The 20,330-nt window shown below is 44.7% G+C and overlaps 1 protein-coding gene across 2 annotated transcripts in view; it reads left to right on the top strand.

Moving 5' to 3' along the window:
- Positions 1-18,067, top strand: part of WDFY3 (WD repeat and FYVE domain containing 3) — a gene marked incomplete at its 5' end in the record, with an annotated part of 176,668 nt that extends 158,601 nt beyond the window's left edge. For both annotated transcript variants that reach the window (XM_080796083.1, XM_080796084.1), the window contains 9 exons: positions 48-202; positions 1,148-1,306; positions 4,718-4,897; positions 8,089-8,271; positions 9,378-9,474; positions 11,847-12,170; positions 12,763-12,874; positions 13,283-13,480; positions 16,724-18,067. In XM_080796083.1, coding sequence (XP_080652209.1) covers positions 48-202; positions 1,148-1,306; positions 4,718-4,897; positions 8,089-8,271; positions 9,378-9,474; positions 11,847-12,170; positions 12,763-12,874; positions 13,283-13,480; positions 16,724-16,847 — 1,532 coding nt within the window. In that variant the 3' untranslated portion in view covers positions 16,848-18,067. The remainder of the gene's footprint in view (positions 1-47; positions 203-1,147; positions 1,307-4,717; positions 4,898-8,088; positions 8,272-9,377; positions 9,475-11,846; positions 12,171-12,762; positions 12,875-13,282; positions 13,481-16,723) is intronic.
- Between the last annotated feature and the right edge of the window lie 2,263 nt (positions 18,068-20,330).

Raw genomic sequence — 20,330 nt, 5'->3', positions numbered from 1 at the left:
TCATTTTCTTTGTCCCTATTCTGATCTGTTGATTTGTTTTTTTACAGAACTTAAGGAGCCTGTGGGCCAAATAGTGTGCACAGATAAAGGCATTCTTGCAGTAGAACAGAATAAGGTTCTTATCCCACCAACCTGGAACAAAACTTTCGCTTGGGGCTATGCCGACCTGAGCTGCAGGCTGGGAACCTATGAGTCAGACAAGGTTTGCATTGTTTCTTGATCACTCGTTTAATCTTGCTCTTTTGTGGTTTGGATATCCTGCTTGAAAGGGATGGGAAGAGCCCAGGCCAAGGGCTAGTCACCTGCTCCTCCAGAGCCCAGAGGAAGGGAGAGCTTCGCAGCATGAGATCAGGTTAAAGGAGCTAGTGGACAAGGTGGGTTTCCTACAGAACAAGCCACTTTTGAAAAGTTGTGTACTGAGCTCTAACAGTTTCCCTCCCCCACAAAGAGTTCCTCCAAGAGGTCCTTAGCCAGCCAGGTAGTCAACATTTTTGACCACTACAAGAGCCTCTTTATGGTAAATCACCGAAAGCCCACTTATTGCTTCAGTACGCTTAAGTGGCGGATGGAAAACCCGTCAGCCCATCAACCAGGTGGCAGCAGCCTCCATGTGGAGTCCCGTAGCAGCTCTTGAGAGGCCCTGCGTCGTGCCCGTCTGGTGCCCTGTGCTTGCCCTCTGCTGGTCCCCTCCTGATGGCGGGTAGGATCTAGTTTGCGCAAGTCTGTGCATTGCGCTGTGACACAACCCTGTTTAGTTAACCTCATTAAATGGCAGCCCTCCTGTTTCCCACTTACCTCTAACTGGCTACAGCAAACACATCCTTCTACCAGATTCTCCCCTGTATTGTATACAGCATCATAGTTGGAACGTCATTTTCTAGGACTAGAGAAGCTGGAGACACCCACTAGGAACAAAGTCCTTTTCATTATGGTTTCTCACAGCAGCTGTATTTGGGAGGCCGTAGGGTTCAGGGTTCAGGGCAGAGCCTCAGTGGAAATGCTACAGAGTGAATCCAGCCCAGAGTGTACATGCGTTTGCCTGTGAGGCGCCTGCCTGGGGGCTCTCCTTCACTCATTGTGCTCACTGGGATCCAGAAGCTGATAGTACTTGATGGCATATGTGTCTCACATCTGTTTTATTTTACAGGTGGTGACTGTTTACGAATGTTTGTCTGAATGGGGCCAGATTCTCTGTGCAATCTGCCCCAACCCCAAGCTGGTCATCACAGGTGGAACGAGCACAGTTGTATGTGTCTGGGAGATGGGCACCTCGAAAGAAAAGGCTAAGACCCTCACTCTCAAACAGGTAACAGAATAAACGGAAGATGGACATACCCAGCCTGGCAGCCTGCACTCTAGAGAAACTACAAAGCTTCTTTAATTCCAAGGTGCTTCAGATATAATGGACAAAATCAAAAAAATAATGTTCTTTTGCTTGAAATGGGTCTTTAAAGGAAATGAAATCAGGCGGTACTATTTCTAAAAATGATCTAAGTCCTTTTTTAAAATCTGAAGCAAGCTGTCTTTAGGTAATATATTTTTTAATAAGGGGAGCTTGGGGGCTCAGTCAGTTGAGCATCTGACTCTTGACTCTTGATTTCAGCTCAGTCATGATCTCGGGGTCATGGGTTCGAGCCCGGCGTGAGGCTGCACTGGGTGTGGAGTCTGCTGTGAGATTCTCACCCTCATTCTCTCCCTCCACCTCTGTCCCTCCCCATGCTCACTTGTGTAAGCGCTCTCTCTTTCTCTCTCTAAAAATAAGTAAGGGGTGCCTGGGTGGCTCAGTTGGTAAAGTGTCTGTCTTTGGCTCAGGTCATGATCTTCAGGTCCTGGGATTGAGCCCTACGTCGGGCTCCCTGCTCAGCGGGGAGTCTGCTTCTCCCTCTTGTGCTCTCTCTCTATGTATCTCTTGGTCTCAAATGAATAAATAAAATCTTAATAATAATAATAAGTAAATAAAATCTTAACATACATGTAAATTTTACTGTATTTAAGTAATACATTTGAGCCTTAAACAACAGGGGTTTGAACTGTCCTAGTCCACTTATATACAGACTTTTTTTGATAAACCTAGTACAGTGAATGTATTTTCTTCTCCTTAGGATTTTCTTAGTAATATTTTCTATTGCTTACTTTATTATAAGAATACAATACATAGGGCGCCTGGGTGGCTCAGTTGGTTAAGCGACTGCCTTCAGCTCAGGTCATGATCCTGGAGTCCCGGGATCGAGTCCCGCATCAGGCTCCCAGCTCCACGGGGAGTCTGCTTCTCTCTCTGACCTTCTCCTCGCTCATGCTCTCTCTCACTGTCTCTCTCTCAAATAAATAAATAAAGTATTAAAAAAAAAAAAAGAATACAATACATATACAAAATATCTGTTACATGACTATTTTTGTTATCAGTAAGGCTTCCAGTCAACAGTAGGCTATTGGTAATTAAGTTTTGGGGGAGTCAGAAGTTACTCAGAAAGTCAAAAGTTAGATTTTTTTTAAATTTTTTTTTAAGATTTTTATTTATTTATTTGACAGAGAGAGATCACAAGTAGGCAGAGAGGCAGGCAGAGAGAAAGAGGGAAGCAGGCGCCCTGCTGAGCAGAGAGCCCGATTCAGGACTCGATCCCAGGACCGTGAGATCATGACCTGAGCTAAAGGCAGAGGCTTAACCCACTGAGCCACCCAGGCACCCGAAAGTTAGATTTTTTTTTTTTTTAAAGATTTTACTTATTTGACAGAGATCACAAGTAGACAGAGAGGCAGGCAGAGAGAGATAGGGGGAAGCAGGCTTCCCGCTGAGCCGAGAGCCCGATGCGGGGCTCAATCCCAGGACCCTGGGATCATGACCTGAGCGGAAGGCAGAGGCTTTAACCCACTGAGCCACCAAGGTGCCCCCCGAAAGTTAGATTTTTGACTGTGTCAGGGATCGGTATACCTAACCTCCATGTTGTTCAGGATCAGCTGTGTTGCCTGTAAATTGGATTTTTCTAATCAAAATTATGTTTGCTGTTGATTCATATTATTTTCCTTCTGGGCGATTTCCATTCAGCCGAACCAGTAAATCTTTGATTCTTTTTTATCTCTTTCCTCATTTATCATTTGATTACTTATTATCTACTTTCACAAAATTTTACCTAAAGCAAGATACCATTTATAATTAGGCCATCCTTTTTTTAACATTTGATTTGTGAGTGAATTTGCCATAAAGTTTTTTTGATGCAGTATACATCTAAGTGTATAAGACAAATTTGAGAAGTAGTGTAACAATATCTGTCATTTATTGAGCACTTACTATGTTCAGAGCACTATGCTGGGAGTTTAAAAATGAAAAACTCCAGTCCTCACGATTCTGCAGGGTAGTTGATAAACCCTGTTGATTCCTGAAAATACCACCGCTTGAAGAGATTCAGACACATGCCCCAGTCACATTTAGTGTAGAGCCAGGATGTGAATTCAGTTCTGTGGGACTCTAAGGCTATTTCAAGCCAAATGTAGACAGTGGTGTCTTAAATGTCTGTGGAAGGGATGGAACCCCTTGCACTTACACCACGGGTCATGTGTATCACCCAGAAACGTCAGTGGTTGCTGAGTCTAAAAATGGGCCACATAAAAAGATAGTGTTGATATAAGCAAATACAGGGTTCACATTGTAGTTTGCTGATCCAAACTCTCTGGCTCATAATATTTTCCTTTTAGAAAGTAGACTTTGAAGCTAGTGTGCCAGCCAGTAACCCCTCAGGAGAAGTCACTTCTTATTTAAAACAGCCTTCTGGGGTTTGCTAAGCATGCAGAAAGGATTTATGTATGACCAAAAATTGTAAGCCAACTCATTATTTAAGTAGTTAAATACTCAAGAACTCTTTTTTTTTTTTTAAGATTGTATTCATTTATTTGAGAGAGAGACAGAGTGAGAACACAAGCAGGGTGAGGAGCAGAGGGAGAGGAAGAAGCAGGCTCCCCACTGAGCAAGGAGCCCCATGCAGGCCTCGATCCCCGGACACTGGGATCATGACCTGAGCCGAGAGCAGATGCTTAACCGACTGAGCCACCCGGGTACCCCAATACTCAGGAGCTCTTAACAGTAATCTGAATCTTCTCTGAAATGCTTGTTCTCCCACATTGCCATTTCCCTGGGTCCTGTTTCTCTTCATGTTCTAGCAAAAGACAGAATTCCTGTTCTAGTCTGAAGAAGATCTCTTGGGCACAGATGTGTCCAGGTTAGTAACAGGAGCTCAGCACACTTCCCTTCATCTTGCTAGGACCATGTATAATCACCATGCAGGCCTCACCATGTGTGCATTTTTTTTAAAGATCCATCCAGTTGTAGTTCCTTAGATGAACAGGAGACAGTGGCAGAAAAGAATCAATGCCCAGTTTAAATTCTGTCCTTTGCGGGGGCCATAGCTAATGCATTTCCGTGTAGAAACGAGTGGAAGAAACCCAAACTGGGTGGCAGCTGCCATTCTCCCTTCTAAGATTCTAATCCAGGTCTGGGAAAGAAGTGATGTAAAAAGGGAGGTCAGAGCCTCCAGAGTCCCCCAGACTTCTCTGTTCCCCTGGCAGGTTGAGGCATGTACAGTCAGCAAAGAAGGAAGACGACGTGGCAGATACTGCTACTGCCAGCACACGCTCCCCTCCCTCCTAGTACATCCAGGACCTTCTGGAGCCCCTCAAGGAGTACAGTCATGGTGATCACCCTGGCTTTTTCTGTTCTCCTTCATAGGCCTTACTTGGCCACACGGACACTGTCACCTGTGCCACAGCATCATTGGCCTATCACATAATCGTCAGCGGGTCCCGTGACCGAACCTGCATCATTTGGGATCTGAACAAACTATCCTTCCTAACCCAGCTCCGAGGCCATCGAGCTCCAGTTTCTGCTCTTTGTATCAATGAGTTAACAGTAAGTATTCAATTGCCCACTTGGTTTACGGTTGGGAAGACAAGTATTTCTGGCTAATATAAACAAAAAATGGCTCTGAGTGTTTTCTATGTTGATAGACACTCATTTCATAAATGCTACTACATGTTTTTGATTTATGCAAAAAGAAAATGGATATTAAAGTTTGTAACTCGAATACCTTAAAATACACTTATTGCTGCATACCTTGAAGAGCAAGATTTGGTTCAAAACCACATTCTGGAATAGGCTTTTTTTTAAAATAAGGAATTTGTTGGGTCTATTAAGAATATTAAAATTGTGGGACGCCTGGGTGGCTCAGTGGGTTAAGCCTCTGCCTTCGGCTCAGGTCATGATCTGTGGGTCCTGGGATCTAGCCCCGCATCAGGCTTTCTGCTCAGCAGGGAGCCTGCTTCCCCCTCTCTCTCTGCCTGCCTCTCTGCCTACTTGTGATCTCTCTCTCTCTCTCTGTCAAATAAATAAATAAATAAAATCTTAGGGGAAAAAAAAGAATGTTAAAATTATGTTGAAATTTTTATGAAATACATTCAGATTCTTTATTTACTATGTAAGGTGAAAAGAGTAACATTTGGGTAACCAAACAGCAGAATTGTTATAGGACTATTTTGCAAAGTTAATCCCAAGCTTACTGAAGAATATTATCTCTTCTCAAAAATAAATATTTTATATATAAATAAGTGAGTCAGCATAAAATAAATGCACAGGCCTGGGAGTCCCCCATGGAGACCAGACCCACCTGAGGTGGGGTGAGGAGAGGAGAGTCATTGCTGAGCTGTGTGGGGCAACAGGAGAAGCTAGGGGCAGGTTATACAAAGACTAAGGTCCCTGTGTCTGCAGGACAGTTTACCGAGTTCATATGTTGGTAATGCCCACCGATGCAAATCAGTCTTGCAGATTGACTGGAACTCCCCAGCCTCACTGCTTCTTCGCTCTGCATACTCATTCCCTCCCTTACCCTTAGCTCTGTCCTGGGGTCCTCTTGTGTCACCCCACGTAGCCACATCATATCATCACCCACACAGACAGCTTTCCTTTGGAGGAATGTAACATCATTAATTTCTGCCAGAAGATACCAAGTAGTGTGCTTTTAGTCAATACCTTGTAGTCAGTCAAAGAAGAAGGAAAAAGAAATTTAGTTGTAGTGAATGGCACGTAGAATATCTGATAATAGTAAGAGCGGTCAGACCAGGCAAGGAAGGGGGAGTATGCAGGGGTAAAAATCAAATTCATTTTTTGGTATATCTGAAAAGTTTGAGATGCTTTTACAACAGCATCTTGGGTTGGTCCTACAAACACATGTCCCTAAGAGCTTTACAGCAGAATAGCTCTAACCTGGCCGGGTTCCTCTGAATCAAATGCTTCATGGCACAATTTTGAGCGCTTTGTTTTAGAGTCGTTTTTCACTTAAATGCTGAGAATTTCATTTATAGTTGGTCATTATTCATGAAGTTATTCTGCAATGGATTGCAGTGGTTGCAGCAGACACCACAGATGTGTTTGATTTTTCCCTTTTACAGTGCTTTTGTATCTCTTAATAATGCATGAAAAGATTTCTATTTCTGTCATATTTTTGCAGCCAGTATCAAGTGTGCTTATTTCAGTCAGCATTTGGGGCATCAGCGACCTTGTGGCTGCCCTTTAGCTCCTCCTGTGTTTGGTGCCCGTAGCCGCAGGATTTTCTCTAATGCTCTCATTGAGGCACCCTGGAGCGCTGCGCCTCACACAGGGCAGAATGGAGCAGCGGCCTCTCCTCTCTCGCAGAGACTGAGGCCATTAATTACAGCACAGCTGCTCACACTCACTGTCCAAGGTGGTTCAGTGGCTGAATCCCAGGTAGACATAGCAGTGCTTGGCTAAGTAACACTTTTGTCTGGGTTTTGGTTTGCTTCTTGCCATTGTGGTAGAAGGACAGCGGGAAGAAGAGAACAGTAGCAAGACCAGCACAGGGTGGTTTGGGAAAGCCCAAGGCTTCCTTATCTTGCCGTCCTTGGCTCCCTCTTCCCTTCTTCCTTGAGTTGATGCTTCTATTCAGCTTCTAGTTTCCCCCTGCTTTGGATGGCCGTCTTCCTATTTCTGTAGGTCCCCATGTGCCTGCGGGCTGTACTGAGATCCCCCAGGGCATTTCTGGAGTCAGTGCCTAGCATCAGTGACATCAGGCTGCCTTGGGTATAAGAAAAGCAGCATGGTGTGGTACATAAGCTTTGGGGCCAGAAAGGGCTGGATTCAAATCTTTATCCTGTGATGTTAGGCAGATTACTTGAAGTCTATGCACCTGACTTTGCTCCCTCCCAAAGCAGGGCTAGTAATAGCTAACCTCCTAGGTGTTGACATGATGAAATGGAATGTCAGAAGTGTCCTCTACTCGAACTGACACACAGTAGATGCTCTGGAAGTGTCTTCATTCCTCTAGCAGGAGTGGGCGGGATTCTCACCAGGTTGGGTAGAGCCCTGCCTAGTCGAGTTTAAGGGAAGAGCTTGTTCTTTTCTATCTTTGGAGCTTACGAAAACCTGAGGTAACAGCTTAGGGAGTCTGCAGGTTTATCCAGTTGGCCAAGAAGTGACATATATTCTAATTTTCTTTTTTTCCTCATCTCCTCCCCTTATTATGAATACAAACTGTAAAGAGAGATGCTACAGTGCTGCCAACATTTCATCGTTATTTATTGAAAAGGGAGATACAACTGTATCTAGACTGAGAGATTTCTCTTCTGCCTTATGCTGTTGGTGATTGGACTCATTTTGTAAAATTCAGCAGAGGTGGATTCCTGGCTCTAAATGAAAGGTAGAAATGGGTTTTGTAAACAAAGCGAGGCATGAGAGTAGTGCCTCACTCCTTAGGTCACAGGCAGCTTTCCCAGGAGTAAAGCACAATGCAGCAGTGTGCTAGGGCATATGCTGAGAGCGGGGACAGGTTCCTACCCGTGTCTGTGTGTGAGACCACCCCAGCCATAGCATCCACTCCCCCATGAATTCTTTAAGAGGCCTCTTCGTTCGGGGTGTGTTTTTAGGTCAGCAAGCACTGAATTCCAGGCTACCTCAGAAATTCCGAGCCACTGGTTGAAGAACTTAAAAGGTTTTTTTTGAGAGCTAAGCCAAAGGTTGACTTTGCTTCTGAAACCAGAATGTGCTACACAGGGAGCAAAGAGAGTGAAGAGGCTGTTTTACCTTCTCAGGGGGACATCGTGTCCTGCGCTGGCACATACATCCACGTGTGGAGCATCAATGGGAACCCGATTGTGAGCGTGAACACATTCACAGGCAGGAGCCAGCAGATTGTCTGCTGCTGCGTGTCCGAGATGAACGAGTGGGACACACAGAACGTCATAGTAACGGGACACTCAGACGGCGTGGTCCGGGTAAGTCTGCTATAATGAAATGTGCTAGGCGCTCGCCGCCCTGATTACCTGAGACCCATGGAGCTGTCTGCGGTGAAAGATACCTGAACAGGTGGTGATGGTAGTGAGCAAACTCTTGCTCAGATTCAAATGAGCCACAGCCGCCGTGTTCTCAGACAAGGGGAACATCGGTGACTCGGCCCCTTTCCTTACTGCTGAGTCGATCTGTTAGTGCCACTCACCACTGGACAGCTTCACCCAAGGTCACTTAAACATGATTTCCATGACACCATAGATTGCTAAAAATGGAAATTGCAAAAGTATTGGCTTTTCGGCCTCTGAAATGGCTTCTTGGGGAAAACAGGGAGTGTCTCTTGTCTACAGAGAATCACAGCTGGAAAATCCTTTCCAGGGACCCACGTTGTCCAGTCCCTGTCCCTGACTTCACCTGAATCCTAGTTTATCCCCTTCGTAGTTTTCTTTGTGTTGGGCGTCTGCAGGCAATAGAACCCACGGATTATTTACCTTCACAGTCTCTTCAAATACTTGGGTCTCTCAGGAGATTTTCCTTTGTGCCTGTTTTCTTGAGCTGTGCTCTTTGTAAAAGCAGAGAGCAGCTGATTGGTGCCCTGTCGTCACACTGGCTGAGCAAAGATGAGGCTCTCAGCCCCCAGCCCACACACCCTGCACCTCAGACAACAGGCACACCCCGACATCTGCTATCTCCAGAGCCGTGTTTCAGAGAACTCCATTCATGAGACATTTAGGGGAAAGCTCTACACTCAGATGCGTTTGGGGATCCTGCTTACTGTATGCCTTCATGTGTGCAAGGCTCTTGGGTTTTTGTCAGAAGTAAGTGTTCAACCAGTAAGTTGAACCATGTTGTTCCAACTTAACTTGACCACAGTCCTTTTCCCTCCACCACGAGACACCCATCAACATCTCAGGGAGCCCAGTTTGGGAGCATAGTTCTCTCCCACAGTTTTCAAGAGGGAAATTTAATTAGACATAAGACATAGACATAAGAGAAACCTGTTTAACCCCAAGAGATCATCTTCATCCAGTCACATGTAAATTGTTTCTTTAAGCTGCTTAACTTTTTTATTCTCATACTTACTTAAATTCAGTTTTGGAGAATGGAATTTTTGCAAGTTCCTGAGACACCAGCTCCTGAACCTGTTGAAGTCCTAGAAATGCAGGAAGACTGTCCAGAAGCACAAATAGGTATTGGGTACTTTCTAATTATTCTATAGTTTTCATATTTCTTGTTTGTTTGTTTAAAGTCACTGTGGATAAACTCACATCAAATAGCATAAACCGTGGCCTAAGGTCAAGTGTGGCTGTCAGAGGCACGACTGCCCCCCAGCACGGGAGGTCGTGGGATGGCCACCCCGCAAGTTGGCCAGCTCACCAGGCAGTACGTGGTGTGCTAGTATCGGTGCTTGACTTTCTCATCCTAGTAGGGCTGATACAGCCGCTGGCTTCCCCAGGTACCAGAGGCTCAGGCTTTCGCTTCAGAAAATACAGAGCATACCTGGAGGGCGCAGGGGTGGACAGGTCGGACGGCCCCAGTCCCACATCTGTTGTGCTCGTCACTTCGGGTTCAGTCTTTGTGACAGGCTGGCATCATGTTTGTAAGGTATTCACGGAGGCAGACCAGAATCCCCACCCTAGTCCTGCCTTTGAAAAAGGGCTTTTATTCAGACTGAAGCTTAGTGCTCTGTACTCTTATTATTACCTGTTATTTATGCAACCCTTAAAGATTTTCCAAAGGAATACAGAGATGGATGATTGCTATACAGAGTGACTAGAAGCCATGCCATTAACCCAGGCTGAGATCTGCTCTGGGTTGCTCATCTCCAGAAAGTTACCCCCTTTGATTTAGAACGATTGGTTCTAAACCAAGAGGAACAGGGTTTTAACATTGACCTTCAGATTATTTCTGTGTGATTAACTTTTGTACACTGAGAATTCCACTTGAGTTTGATGATATGAGGGAAAGGACTTATTATCAGGAAGGCATAAATCACTTGTCTTTGTAAGCCAAAAATAGTTTCTACTTTCATTGCCAGAAAACAGAAATGATCCAATGGGCAGGGCGTTTTAATGCTTATAGTACCTTAGTGCACGTAAGTTTCTGCATAGTCCGTTGCAGCTCCACTAAAAAGGTCATCTGGGTGTTTGGGGACATAAAAATCCAATTCAGTTCCATTAGTATTTGGGGGTTACCTGTTGGGTATCAGACAGTGGATTAAGCAGTCCTAGGAGAAGTCTGCCCTTTCCTTGAACAAAGGTTTAAGTGAGTAACGGCAGAAGATGAGATGAATAAGGTAGAGAGGTCACATTTAGGAAGGAGATACTGGTATGTCTTTTTTCTTCTTATATATTCATATCATGGACAGAGTTTGATAGAAGTGGCAGAGGGGAGAGCGGCCCACAGAGAAGGGTTGACTTTGGACGGCATAGGACTGGCATGGCTCGAAGGCAGTTACCTGGGTGAAAAGGAAGGCAAGCCAGTGGTTCAGCGGAAATGAAAGCCATTTCTAAGACTGCTCATCAATGAAGACCTTAAATTTCGTGGTCATAAGCCACTGAGATGAAAAAAAAAATTAGCTAACTAGACTACTAGTGTTAGTACAAGGAAGGCAAACTAAGTAATTTCTCTTGCTAAAAAAATACTTAGAGTGAGCTGGTGCCTGTACACTTGTTCCTACTTTTCTTTTTTTCTAATTCTATATATTTATTTCTTATAAATTTTCTCTCCAGCAGACTCTATTGCAAGAGAGTAGGGAGTTGGGTTGAGGAAATGCGTAATAACAATGGGAAGAAGGGAAAACCCCACATCAATAGACTATAAAGTTTTCATCAATAATTGATTCATCTATAGGCAGTCATTTATACTCACTGCCACATGAAAGACACTGTGCTTGGGGCCCCTTCTCTCAAGCTGACCACTGTCTTGTAGAAAGATTGTCCAAAAGTAATAGTCTGGGGGTGAGAACTCAGACACGAGGGGCGTACAGCTGTTTAAGGAGTCCAGAAGAGTGGGAACTCCTTTCAGCTGCAGGAACCAGGTAAGATTCTAGAGAATACAGTGTTGGAGCTGTGCCTTGAGAGACAGGTAACATGGGAACACGAGATTGGGAAGAGGGGTCTAGTAGGGCCAGCCACACAGGCAGCCTTCACCGTGAGGGGGAGCAGGACTCTGTGGAGAACAAAGTCAGCGCCAGCCAGCTGAACTGTGGTAGGGAGCATGCGGCAGGCGCTGAGAAGTTTGCAAAGGCAGGTTTGGGCCAGATGGTAAACCAGGAATGTCAACCTAAGAATTTTGGCCAAAGCATTCTTTAAACTCAGAAATTCCTTTTTGGGGTGGGGGGGGGGTTGTTTTGTTTTGTTTTTCCTTTTTGCTATATGTAATCTAGCTGAAAATTCTGGTGGGTTTTTTTTTTTTTTTTTTTTAAATTTTGTTCTGCTTAGTTTAAAATGCTGTGTGTATCGTGTCTTAACTTACAGAAGAAAAGCAGCAGTAGGACAAGGCTGGGTCTAACCATAATGTGTGTGTGTGTGTTTCCTCTTTCTCCCTGTGCATTACCCAGGGCAGGAAGCCCAGGATGAGGACAGCAGCGATTCGGAAGCAGATGAGCAGAGCACCAGCCAGGACCCCAAGGACGTGCCCAGTCAGCCCAGCAGCAGCAGCCACAGGCCCCGGGCGGCTTCCTGCCGAGCAGCGGCTGTCTGGTGCACCGACAGCGGCTCCGATGACTCTAGGCGCTGGTCCGACCAGCTCAGCCTGGATGAGAAGGATGGCTTCATATTTGTTAACTATTCGGAGGGCCAGACCAGAGCCCATCTGCAGGGTCCCCTTAACCACCCTCACCCCAACCCCATGGAAGTACGGAATTACAGCAGACTAAAGCCCGGTAACTTGAAATCCAGTCATTTTGTTGCTCCTTATGGGTGGCATGAGGGCTGGTGGAGTGAGGCAGTGGGCTCTCCTTCTCCCAGCACCCCATCCCCGCTGCACGCCATCCCTGTGACCTACGTCAGCCACCCACAGAGAAGGCCTCTTCAGTTTCTTACCCCCACAGTGGTGTCTGCTGTACATTGGGCATTTCTAAAACACCTCCCACCAAAAACTTCCTTCCTTCACAAACCATGAACGCTTTTGAAAATGGGCAAGTTACTAATTACAGATAAGTAAATAAAACTGTCTGTATGGGTAGCTTTGCCTATTAGAGAGTTAGAGGCATGGTTCTCAATGGGAAAGATTCTGTCTTCTTGGGTTGGACATTTCCCCAGTCTTTTTGAACGGGGTGTTCTGACCCGGCCCATGACTGGTGTTAAGCTAGACTGCTTTACCTGGCATCAAGGCAGTGGCTGCTGGGACAGGGAGAGCTGCTCTAACTGGACATTGCAACCCCCTAGCTTGCAAGGCCACCGTATGAGGGCACGCCTACCAAATGCTGGCTTCTCCCACTTCAGGGTGTCCTGTCTTGCCCTTTTGCTCTCCAGGGTACCGGTGGGAACGGCAGCTGGTGTTCAGGAGCAAGCTAACTATGCACACGGCCTTTGATCGGAAGGACAATGCGCACCCCGCAGAGATCACCGCCCTGGGTGTCTCCAAGTAAGTGCCCGACTTTGCCAGCTGTACCCTTCCCCCGCCCCACCCCGCCCCAAGGAGTCACTTGCTTAGCCCCGGTCCATCCACACATCCAAACCCGTCTTTGGGGAAACATTTCATTTGCGGTATCAGGCGTTGCTTGAACAGGCCAGTCAGCGGAAGACAGTGCATGGAGTTTAAAATCTCTGTTCTTCAAGGTTACAGCGAGATTTGATCCAGAGAGCTGAGACAAGAGTGTAAATTCGGGCTCGGTTCTATTTTCGTCTCCTCACACACACAGCCCCCCACCCCAGCACACACATCCACAGAAACCTGTAGAATCTCCAGAGTGACAGGGGCGCTCTTCAGCTGTGTGGCTGTGTGGTGGCCTTCCCCAAGGTGACTCTGTGGGTTGTGTTGTGTCTCCTGCAGGGATCACAGCAGGATCCTCGTTGGTGACAGTCGAGGCCGAGTGTTCAGCTGGTCTGTGAGTGACCAGCCCGGCCGCTCTGCTGCTGACCACTGGGTGAAGGATGAAGGAGGAGACAGCTGTTCCGGCTGCTCTGTGCGGTTTTCTCTGACAGAAAGACGGCACCATTGCAGGAACTGCGGCCAGCTCTTTTGCCAGAAGTAAGATGAGATGCCAGTGTTTTGAATTTCTATGGGCCCGCCCCCTGAGATGTGGATTACACCCCTGCACGGAGCTCCTCCTGTGCTCCGGGGTCCCCAGCACACAGTGCCGCGACGCTCTAAACCAGCCTTTGCTTTCCCCTTGTTCTTTTATCACAACTGTGAACTACTTCTGTCCTATTGAAAAATATGGAAAGAATCAACCCAGACACCTGGTCCTGCGTGACTCAGAACGGGGAGGTGCTGCTGTACCACTGTGTTTGCTTATAAAACATTGTAGTTGTGTGTTCTCACCCCTCGCCCCTCCCCTCCAAGTCTTCTACTCTAAGTGTGTGTTGTCTCCATAAACAACAGTACAGTATTGTTCTGTGGGGTTTCCGTTTTACACAAATACAGCATGCTGTCTGTACCTCCTGTAACTTCCTTTTTTTTTTTTACTCAACACTGTTGAGTAAAACTCCACATAGCTGTTTTCATCTGTCTTTTGCGTGAATGTGTCAGAATTCATCCACTTCCCTTTTGGTGGACTCCTAGGGGACTGGTGCACATTCCCAGTGCTCTGACCGGGGCTGCAGGACACACCCTAACAGACGCCCTCCCGAGAGGTGAGCTGTAGAGGTGAGCTGGAGCGTAGAGGTGAGCTGGAGCATCCGAGAGGAGGGAGCTCCAACTAGAGCTGACGGATCACAAACTGAGCTGCCATAGATGCTGTCAGATGGGTCTTGGGAACAGGTGCTGCTTGTCACCATCCCGGGCTGGCTGGGCAGGCTCTCCCATCTCTGTGGGCCAGGGACTGCCACCGGCGCTCACTCCGGCTGGGCTGGGAGCTGCGTCACTTGCTGTTGTAACTCGCAGTACGGCTGATGTGGAACAGCTGAGCATTGGCTTGTTGGCTGTTTGAGTTTGCTCTTGGGTAACATGGCCCGTTTTCCTTTTAGGTTTGCTTGTCTTTTTTCCCCCTCTGTACTTGAGGAGTTCTTTATTTACTCTGGGTTCTAATTCTTTGTCTTTTCTACAGCCTGCAGATACCTTCTGCTGGTCTGTAGCTTGCGTTTTCACTTTATATATGTTTTTTCTGGCACATAGGTCTTTAATTTTGATGTAGTCACATCTCTTACTTCTTGTGATTTTTGCTTTTTTGTGGCTTAAGAAATCATTCCCTGTGACCATAAAGACAGCTTTGTTTATTTTCTTTTATGAGGTTCAGGGTTTTGTTTTTCACACTTAGGTCTTTGGGTCCAAATACACTTGGAGTGTATCTGGAGGTATGGTTTGTAGTGAGGATCTGTTTTAATTCCCTTGTGTAGGGAGTCTGTTGTCCCCCACTGTTAATCTGGATGCTGTCTTTCCAAACTGCGGTCCCACATGTGTGTGTACATTCCTCTTGTTCTGTGGCAGACCACGGAAAGGACCCCACAGGCAGCACTCTCTAATGCTGACACTGCTTAACTCTAGAAATACTTTAACAGAATCATGAGCTGTGTGATTGTTTCTGAGCCGGTTACTGAGGTCTTGTGCGCACCAGCATATTGGAAACGGTGTGGTCCTTGGTATATACTGACCAGATGCTCCCTGGGTTCCTGTCCATTGTGTCATCTCAGGCACGTTACTAACCCTCTCTAGGCCTGTTTTTTTATCCATAAAATGTGGATAATTATACCTCTCCTCATAGAGGTGCTGAGAGAACAGTGAAATCATGTGTGTGAATTTTATAAAACACCAAGTGTAAAGTCTGGCAATATAGGTGTTCAGTAAAAGATGTTATTGTAGTGTCTTTTTTTTACCCCCCAGGTTAATGTCTTAAATCTTTTTCCTGGGAAGTCCGATTCAAGATGAGGTAGACAGAATGTTGGTGTCAGCCATTCCTTATGGGACTTTTATGAGGTTGGCAGAGGATTCTGTCTCAGGGTTTTGTGCTTTGAGAGGCCCACTCTACAAAACCTAATAATCTAGTAATTTTTGATAGTAACACCCCCGTATGTACACTGGCACACATTATTCCTTGTCATGTTTCAACTTTCCAAATACTATTTAAAGGTAGATAATTCTTTAAATTACGCATTGCTATCAGATGTCCGGTGGAGACTGTATTTGAAAAACGAACCCCACAGTGATTGATTTTGATAGAGCAGACACAGAAGGCAGAGCAGAGCCCTGCCCACGTTCTTTGTGTCCCTCAGTTGTTGGGAGAGTTTGTCAGCACTTTTTTTTTTTTTTTTTTTTTTGAGAGAGAGAGAGAGAGAGAGTGTGAGCAGTGGGGAGGGAGAAGGGGAGAGAGAGAATCTTAAGCTGGCTCCATGCCCAGCACAGAGCCCAATGTGGGGCTTGGTCTTGTGACCTGAGCCAAAATCAAGAGTTGGACATTTGACCAACTGAGCCACCTAGGTTTCCCGAGAGTTTGTCAGAACTTCTGGGGCTGTCGTCAAAGTCCCAGGTCCAAGAACAGCCCTTTAAACCCCTTAAGCTGGTGACACTTTGTTTTTCCTCTGGACACCTTTACTGGTAGATCATTGGAGGAAAATAATTTTCTATTTCAGTCTCACGAAAAGGCAAGCTTAAAGTGGTTAAATGCCACATCCAAGGTCACACCCTGCTTTATTCCAGGAAGAGGAATATTTTTTAAAGAATTTGAACACCTCTTAAGTAGGGTCTACTTCAAGGAATTCTATCAAGATAAACAGAAAATGAGAACATTTGGACCAGACAGAAAAGCCAAACTACTGTTCAAGAAATCACCAAGGGGTAGATCAAACAGTGTTTAAAAGCCCAGAGGAACTTGATAGTGACCAAAGAGTCTTTCAAAACGAGTAGTAAATCTTCTGCCAAGAGAAAAAAGTTAAGCTCTGAGTAAAGACGTTGACGTTTCTCCCATGTTTACAGGGCCTGAGAGCCTGTCCCTCATGGGAAGAATGGCCTCACAGCTGTTCAGATCTTTTGGCTTCATCCTGTAGGGAAATCTTGCCTTTAAAAAAAAAATTCACTTCAGTCACATAAAGAGCTTGCCTTGGTTTAATACTACTATTCCTCATACACTGAAACGAATAATATGGTGTTTTTTCTGGTCCCGGGTGAGCCACACGCCACAAACCTGTACGTCTTCGGCATTCTTCTGGCATTATACTTCTGTGTCTTGGGCATTACGGTGCCAGCTTTCTGTTCAACTTCTAAGTTTGTGTTTCTCGGCCCAGTGACCAAACTTGTGTGGCAAGGACCTGTAACTACTTGATGTTGCTTTTCTTTTAGGTGCAGTCGGTTTCAGTCGGAGATCAAACGCTTGAAAATCTCATCGCCGGTGCGCGTGTGTCAGAACTGTTACTATAACCTACAGCATGAGAGGGGTTCGGAGGACGGGCCTCGGAATTGTTGAAGATTCCACAAGCTGGTTGCTGATCACGGTCTGTAGACCCCCTTCCTGATTCCCCGGTCACGGCTCACAGCTCGGAGGGCATCGAAGCAGTCTCCGTTTACGCCTCTCTTCATACCACGTGTTTGAAGTGTCGAATTCAAAGGAATCAGTGAATAAACGGGTGTAGAGTGCAGCAGCGGGGCGGACACTGTTCGGGGGAACAGCACAAGAACAACAGGAGGTGGTTCCTAGGAGCGACTTTCCCAGTGTCCGATTCTCCCTGTTACCAGTAGCTGTCTCCAAGAGAAAATCCTCACTTACTAACTGTCTTTTCTTGCGTCTCATTTTTATAGATCTACTCATCCTTATTTGGAAAAACCACCACCAACAAAAAAAGGCTTTTAGAAAATGGTTGTAAATCTGACTTCTTTGCAAGTAACTGTGTATATTGTAAATAGGTATAAAGGCCTTTTTTTTTTTTTCTAAATAAGGACTTAACTGTCTGTAACATGAGACTTCAAACTAAACCACTAACTCAGTGAGCTACTTATGGTTTGTCTGACATCTCTCACAAATTAATTATAAATATGTTTTTTAAATCCTCAAAGACATTATCTGTGGTCTTTTCTCCCCGCTTTCCAGCCCAGCCTGTGTGCCCGATGTCCTTTCTTTCAAGTTGCCCACAGTATCTCCACTTAAACTAGGCTAGTAACCAAAACGATGCGGACCTTCTTTAGGAAACTGTGTGGGAGACTAAGAGTCCTGCCGTAAGATACCCTGGAAATATCTGGGCATCTTGCTCCTGGCTTCTCACCACCTCAGTGTTGTTCCAGTGTCCTAAGGCCCCCTGTAAACTCCTCTGTGGACTGCCATGTGGCCATAGCGTCCCCTTCTGAGCGTTGCACGGTGGCGGTCAGGTGATCGGTGATGCAGGAGACCGCCCCACCTCAACTAATGGAGATAGATTTGCATGTAACCCACATTAGCTTCTCTTGCATAGAACATAATAAGGATGTGTCTTTGTTGACACTAATGTTCTACTATAGCTTATTTTCAAAAAAGGGTAAAAAATGAAAAAAGTGTACAGAATTAACATATAAACCTTGTTGTAAAACTGGATCATGTCAGAACTGCTTATAATTAATCTTTACCATTTAATGCCATCTACCTGAAAACAGTGAGATTTATACTGTATCAATGTCTATTTTTTTGTTTTTGCTATGAATATAATTACAGTATTTTAATATTTAGTTATTTAATTTGTTCTACTAGTTGGATACAGAACACACAAATCCAGGGAGACTAAAGCTGGCTGGGGCTTAAGAGAGAAGTTTAGTTTACAGAAAAAAAGGCTTTGGTGGTGGGATTTTTTAAAATGTGTGTTATGTACATATATATAAATATATATATATATACACATATATATAAAAAGCAAATGAAACAGTTAATCTAGATTTTAACATTTTCAGATATTTAGTGATATTATGAACAATTCTAAAAGCCCTGTGATTTGAAAAAATGTAGACTTATTTATGGCCCAAGCAAGGAAGGACAGGCCTTCACACCCTCCTGGAGGTGTCATACAAGGGGCAGTGGCTTCGGCTTTCCCAACTTTCCATCTTTAGGCCCTGGTGACAGGCACACTTATGCACTAAAATGCACATATATGCACATGCATTCAAAAATAGGCATTGGTACAATAGTAATCTTGTACCTAATGGGCTGAAACCAGCTTAAGAACAAATTTGTTCTTCCGGATAACTAGGTCTCCAAGAGAAAATATAAAGGCTGCTTTAGTGCCTTATGCTTACTAAAATTAACCCTTTATTTACCTAGGTTTGAGCCTACCGTCTATTTATGATTACATATCAAAATTGATTAATACACTTCCATTTCTAAAACTTCAAATACACTTGTTAATAAAAGGATTATTGGCATTAATACTTTAACTTGAAGAAAAGTTGTGTTCTGTTTTCCTTCCTGTGTCTTAACTCTTCCCCATGATCCTCCCCCACCCCCGACCCACCATCTTCAATTCTAATAAATAATGCTGGATGTTCAACAGTGGCAGGAATTGTGCTATCACATAGTCGTGGGCTTTGCCCCTGTCCGGCCCTATAGATGAGTTGTAGCAGTGTTATTCTACACTTTTTAAAAGAAGCGTCCTCCTTGTGTCTATGAACCATGTTTCCCCCAAACCCAATGGCAGAGGTGTTCTTTAAAGACTTGAATATATGAATGTGTGTAATGTAGTTACTTAAAGGTTATTCCTCTATGTAATATGAAGTTCTATGGGATGAACACTTTTAAACTTTCCGACACAACTTCCGTATCTAGAAGGTGGAAACCAAAACCCTCATGATAGTATTTCCTCTGGCAGCTGGTGCTGTGGGCAACTGTTCCATTCAGTGGGGTTTCTTTTCTTTTTGCTTTCTGATGCAGAAATCACAGATCACTCACACATGCAAGTACACTCACGTACATAAACTAATTGTGTCTCCTGATGTCTTTCTGTGTTTCGTGTACATTGGTTTACCAACACCTGTTCTCAGCACGTACACCCACCTTCGCGTGGTCCGTGTCCCTTCTCGGAGAGTACCTCACAAGGCTCCTGCCTGATCTGTGTAGTTCATTTGTCCGCCACCCCCCCCCCTCCATTCTAACGTATGCGTGTAGCGTGCAACCGTAACGTCCTGCTTCGGAAGAGGAAGATAGCTGCCCATAGCAGCCATCCGTCTGGATAATAGCAAAACACTCTAGATAAGTTATTTTGCACTTTCTTATGTATAAAGTTGGTAGAAACTTATTTTTTGCTTTGTATCATTTAAATACATTTTGTTTCGGTAAATGAACTGTGTATAAAATATTTATGCCGTTAAAACTGTTTTTAGAAAGTATTTTTAATTTCAGCAAGTTTGGTTACTTGTTGCATGACTATTAACACAGCTGACTTTTTGTGTCAGTGCAATGTATATTTTTTTGTCCTGTTATTAACTTGTAAGCCCTAGTAACGGCCGATTATTTGTATAGCAACAGAAGTAAATTTGAAGATAACTGGCTAAGACTGGATTGATTGTGGACGTTTGTACTATACTGCAGAATCCAATATCTGTTCTTTGGTGGTTATGTAAAAGGCCTGAAGAATTACTATCTAGTGTGCAATCTGTGATAACTGAATGTTCATTGTATATCTGTCTCTGATGCAAAAAGGTAGAGTAACACAATTACAATACATGATTAAATGCAATAGTCCAGGTACTTTTTTTTTTCCATTTCCAATAAATACCTATTATTTACCACCCAAAGAAAAAAAGTTGTTTTTAAGCTAGTTTATTCAGGGAAGGAGAAAAAAACAAAACAGAAGGCAACTATTTCCATAACCTTTGTGTAGTCCTTTGCGAGTTGTGAGTATCTCTTTCAGAAGCTCCTGCTCACAGAAATGGTGGCTGGTAGGGTCTGGTGCAAGCTCTAGTTTGATCCACCTGTAGATGCTTCCTGCATTGA

The sequence above is a fragment of the Martes martes genome (assembly GCF_963455335.1).
Source record: "Martes martes genome assembly, chromosome: 2".
Lineage (NCBI taxonomy): Eukaryota > Metazoa > Chordata > Mammalia > Carnivora > Mustelidae > Martes > Martes martes.
Note: the sequence above shows the minus strand (reverse complement) of the source record. Positions and strands in the feature narration are given on the sequence as shown.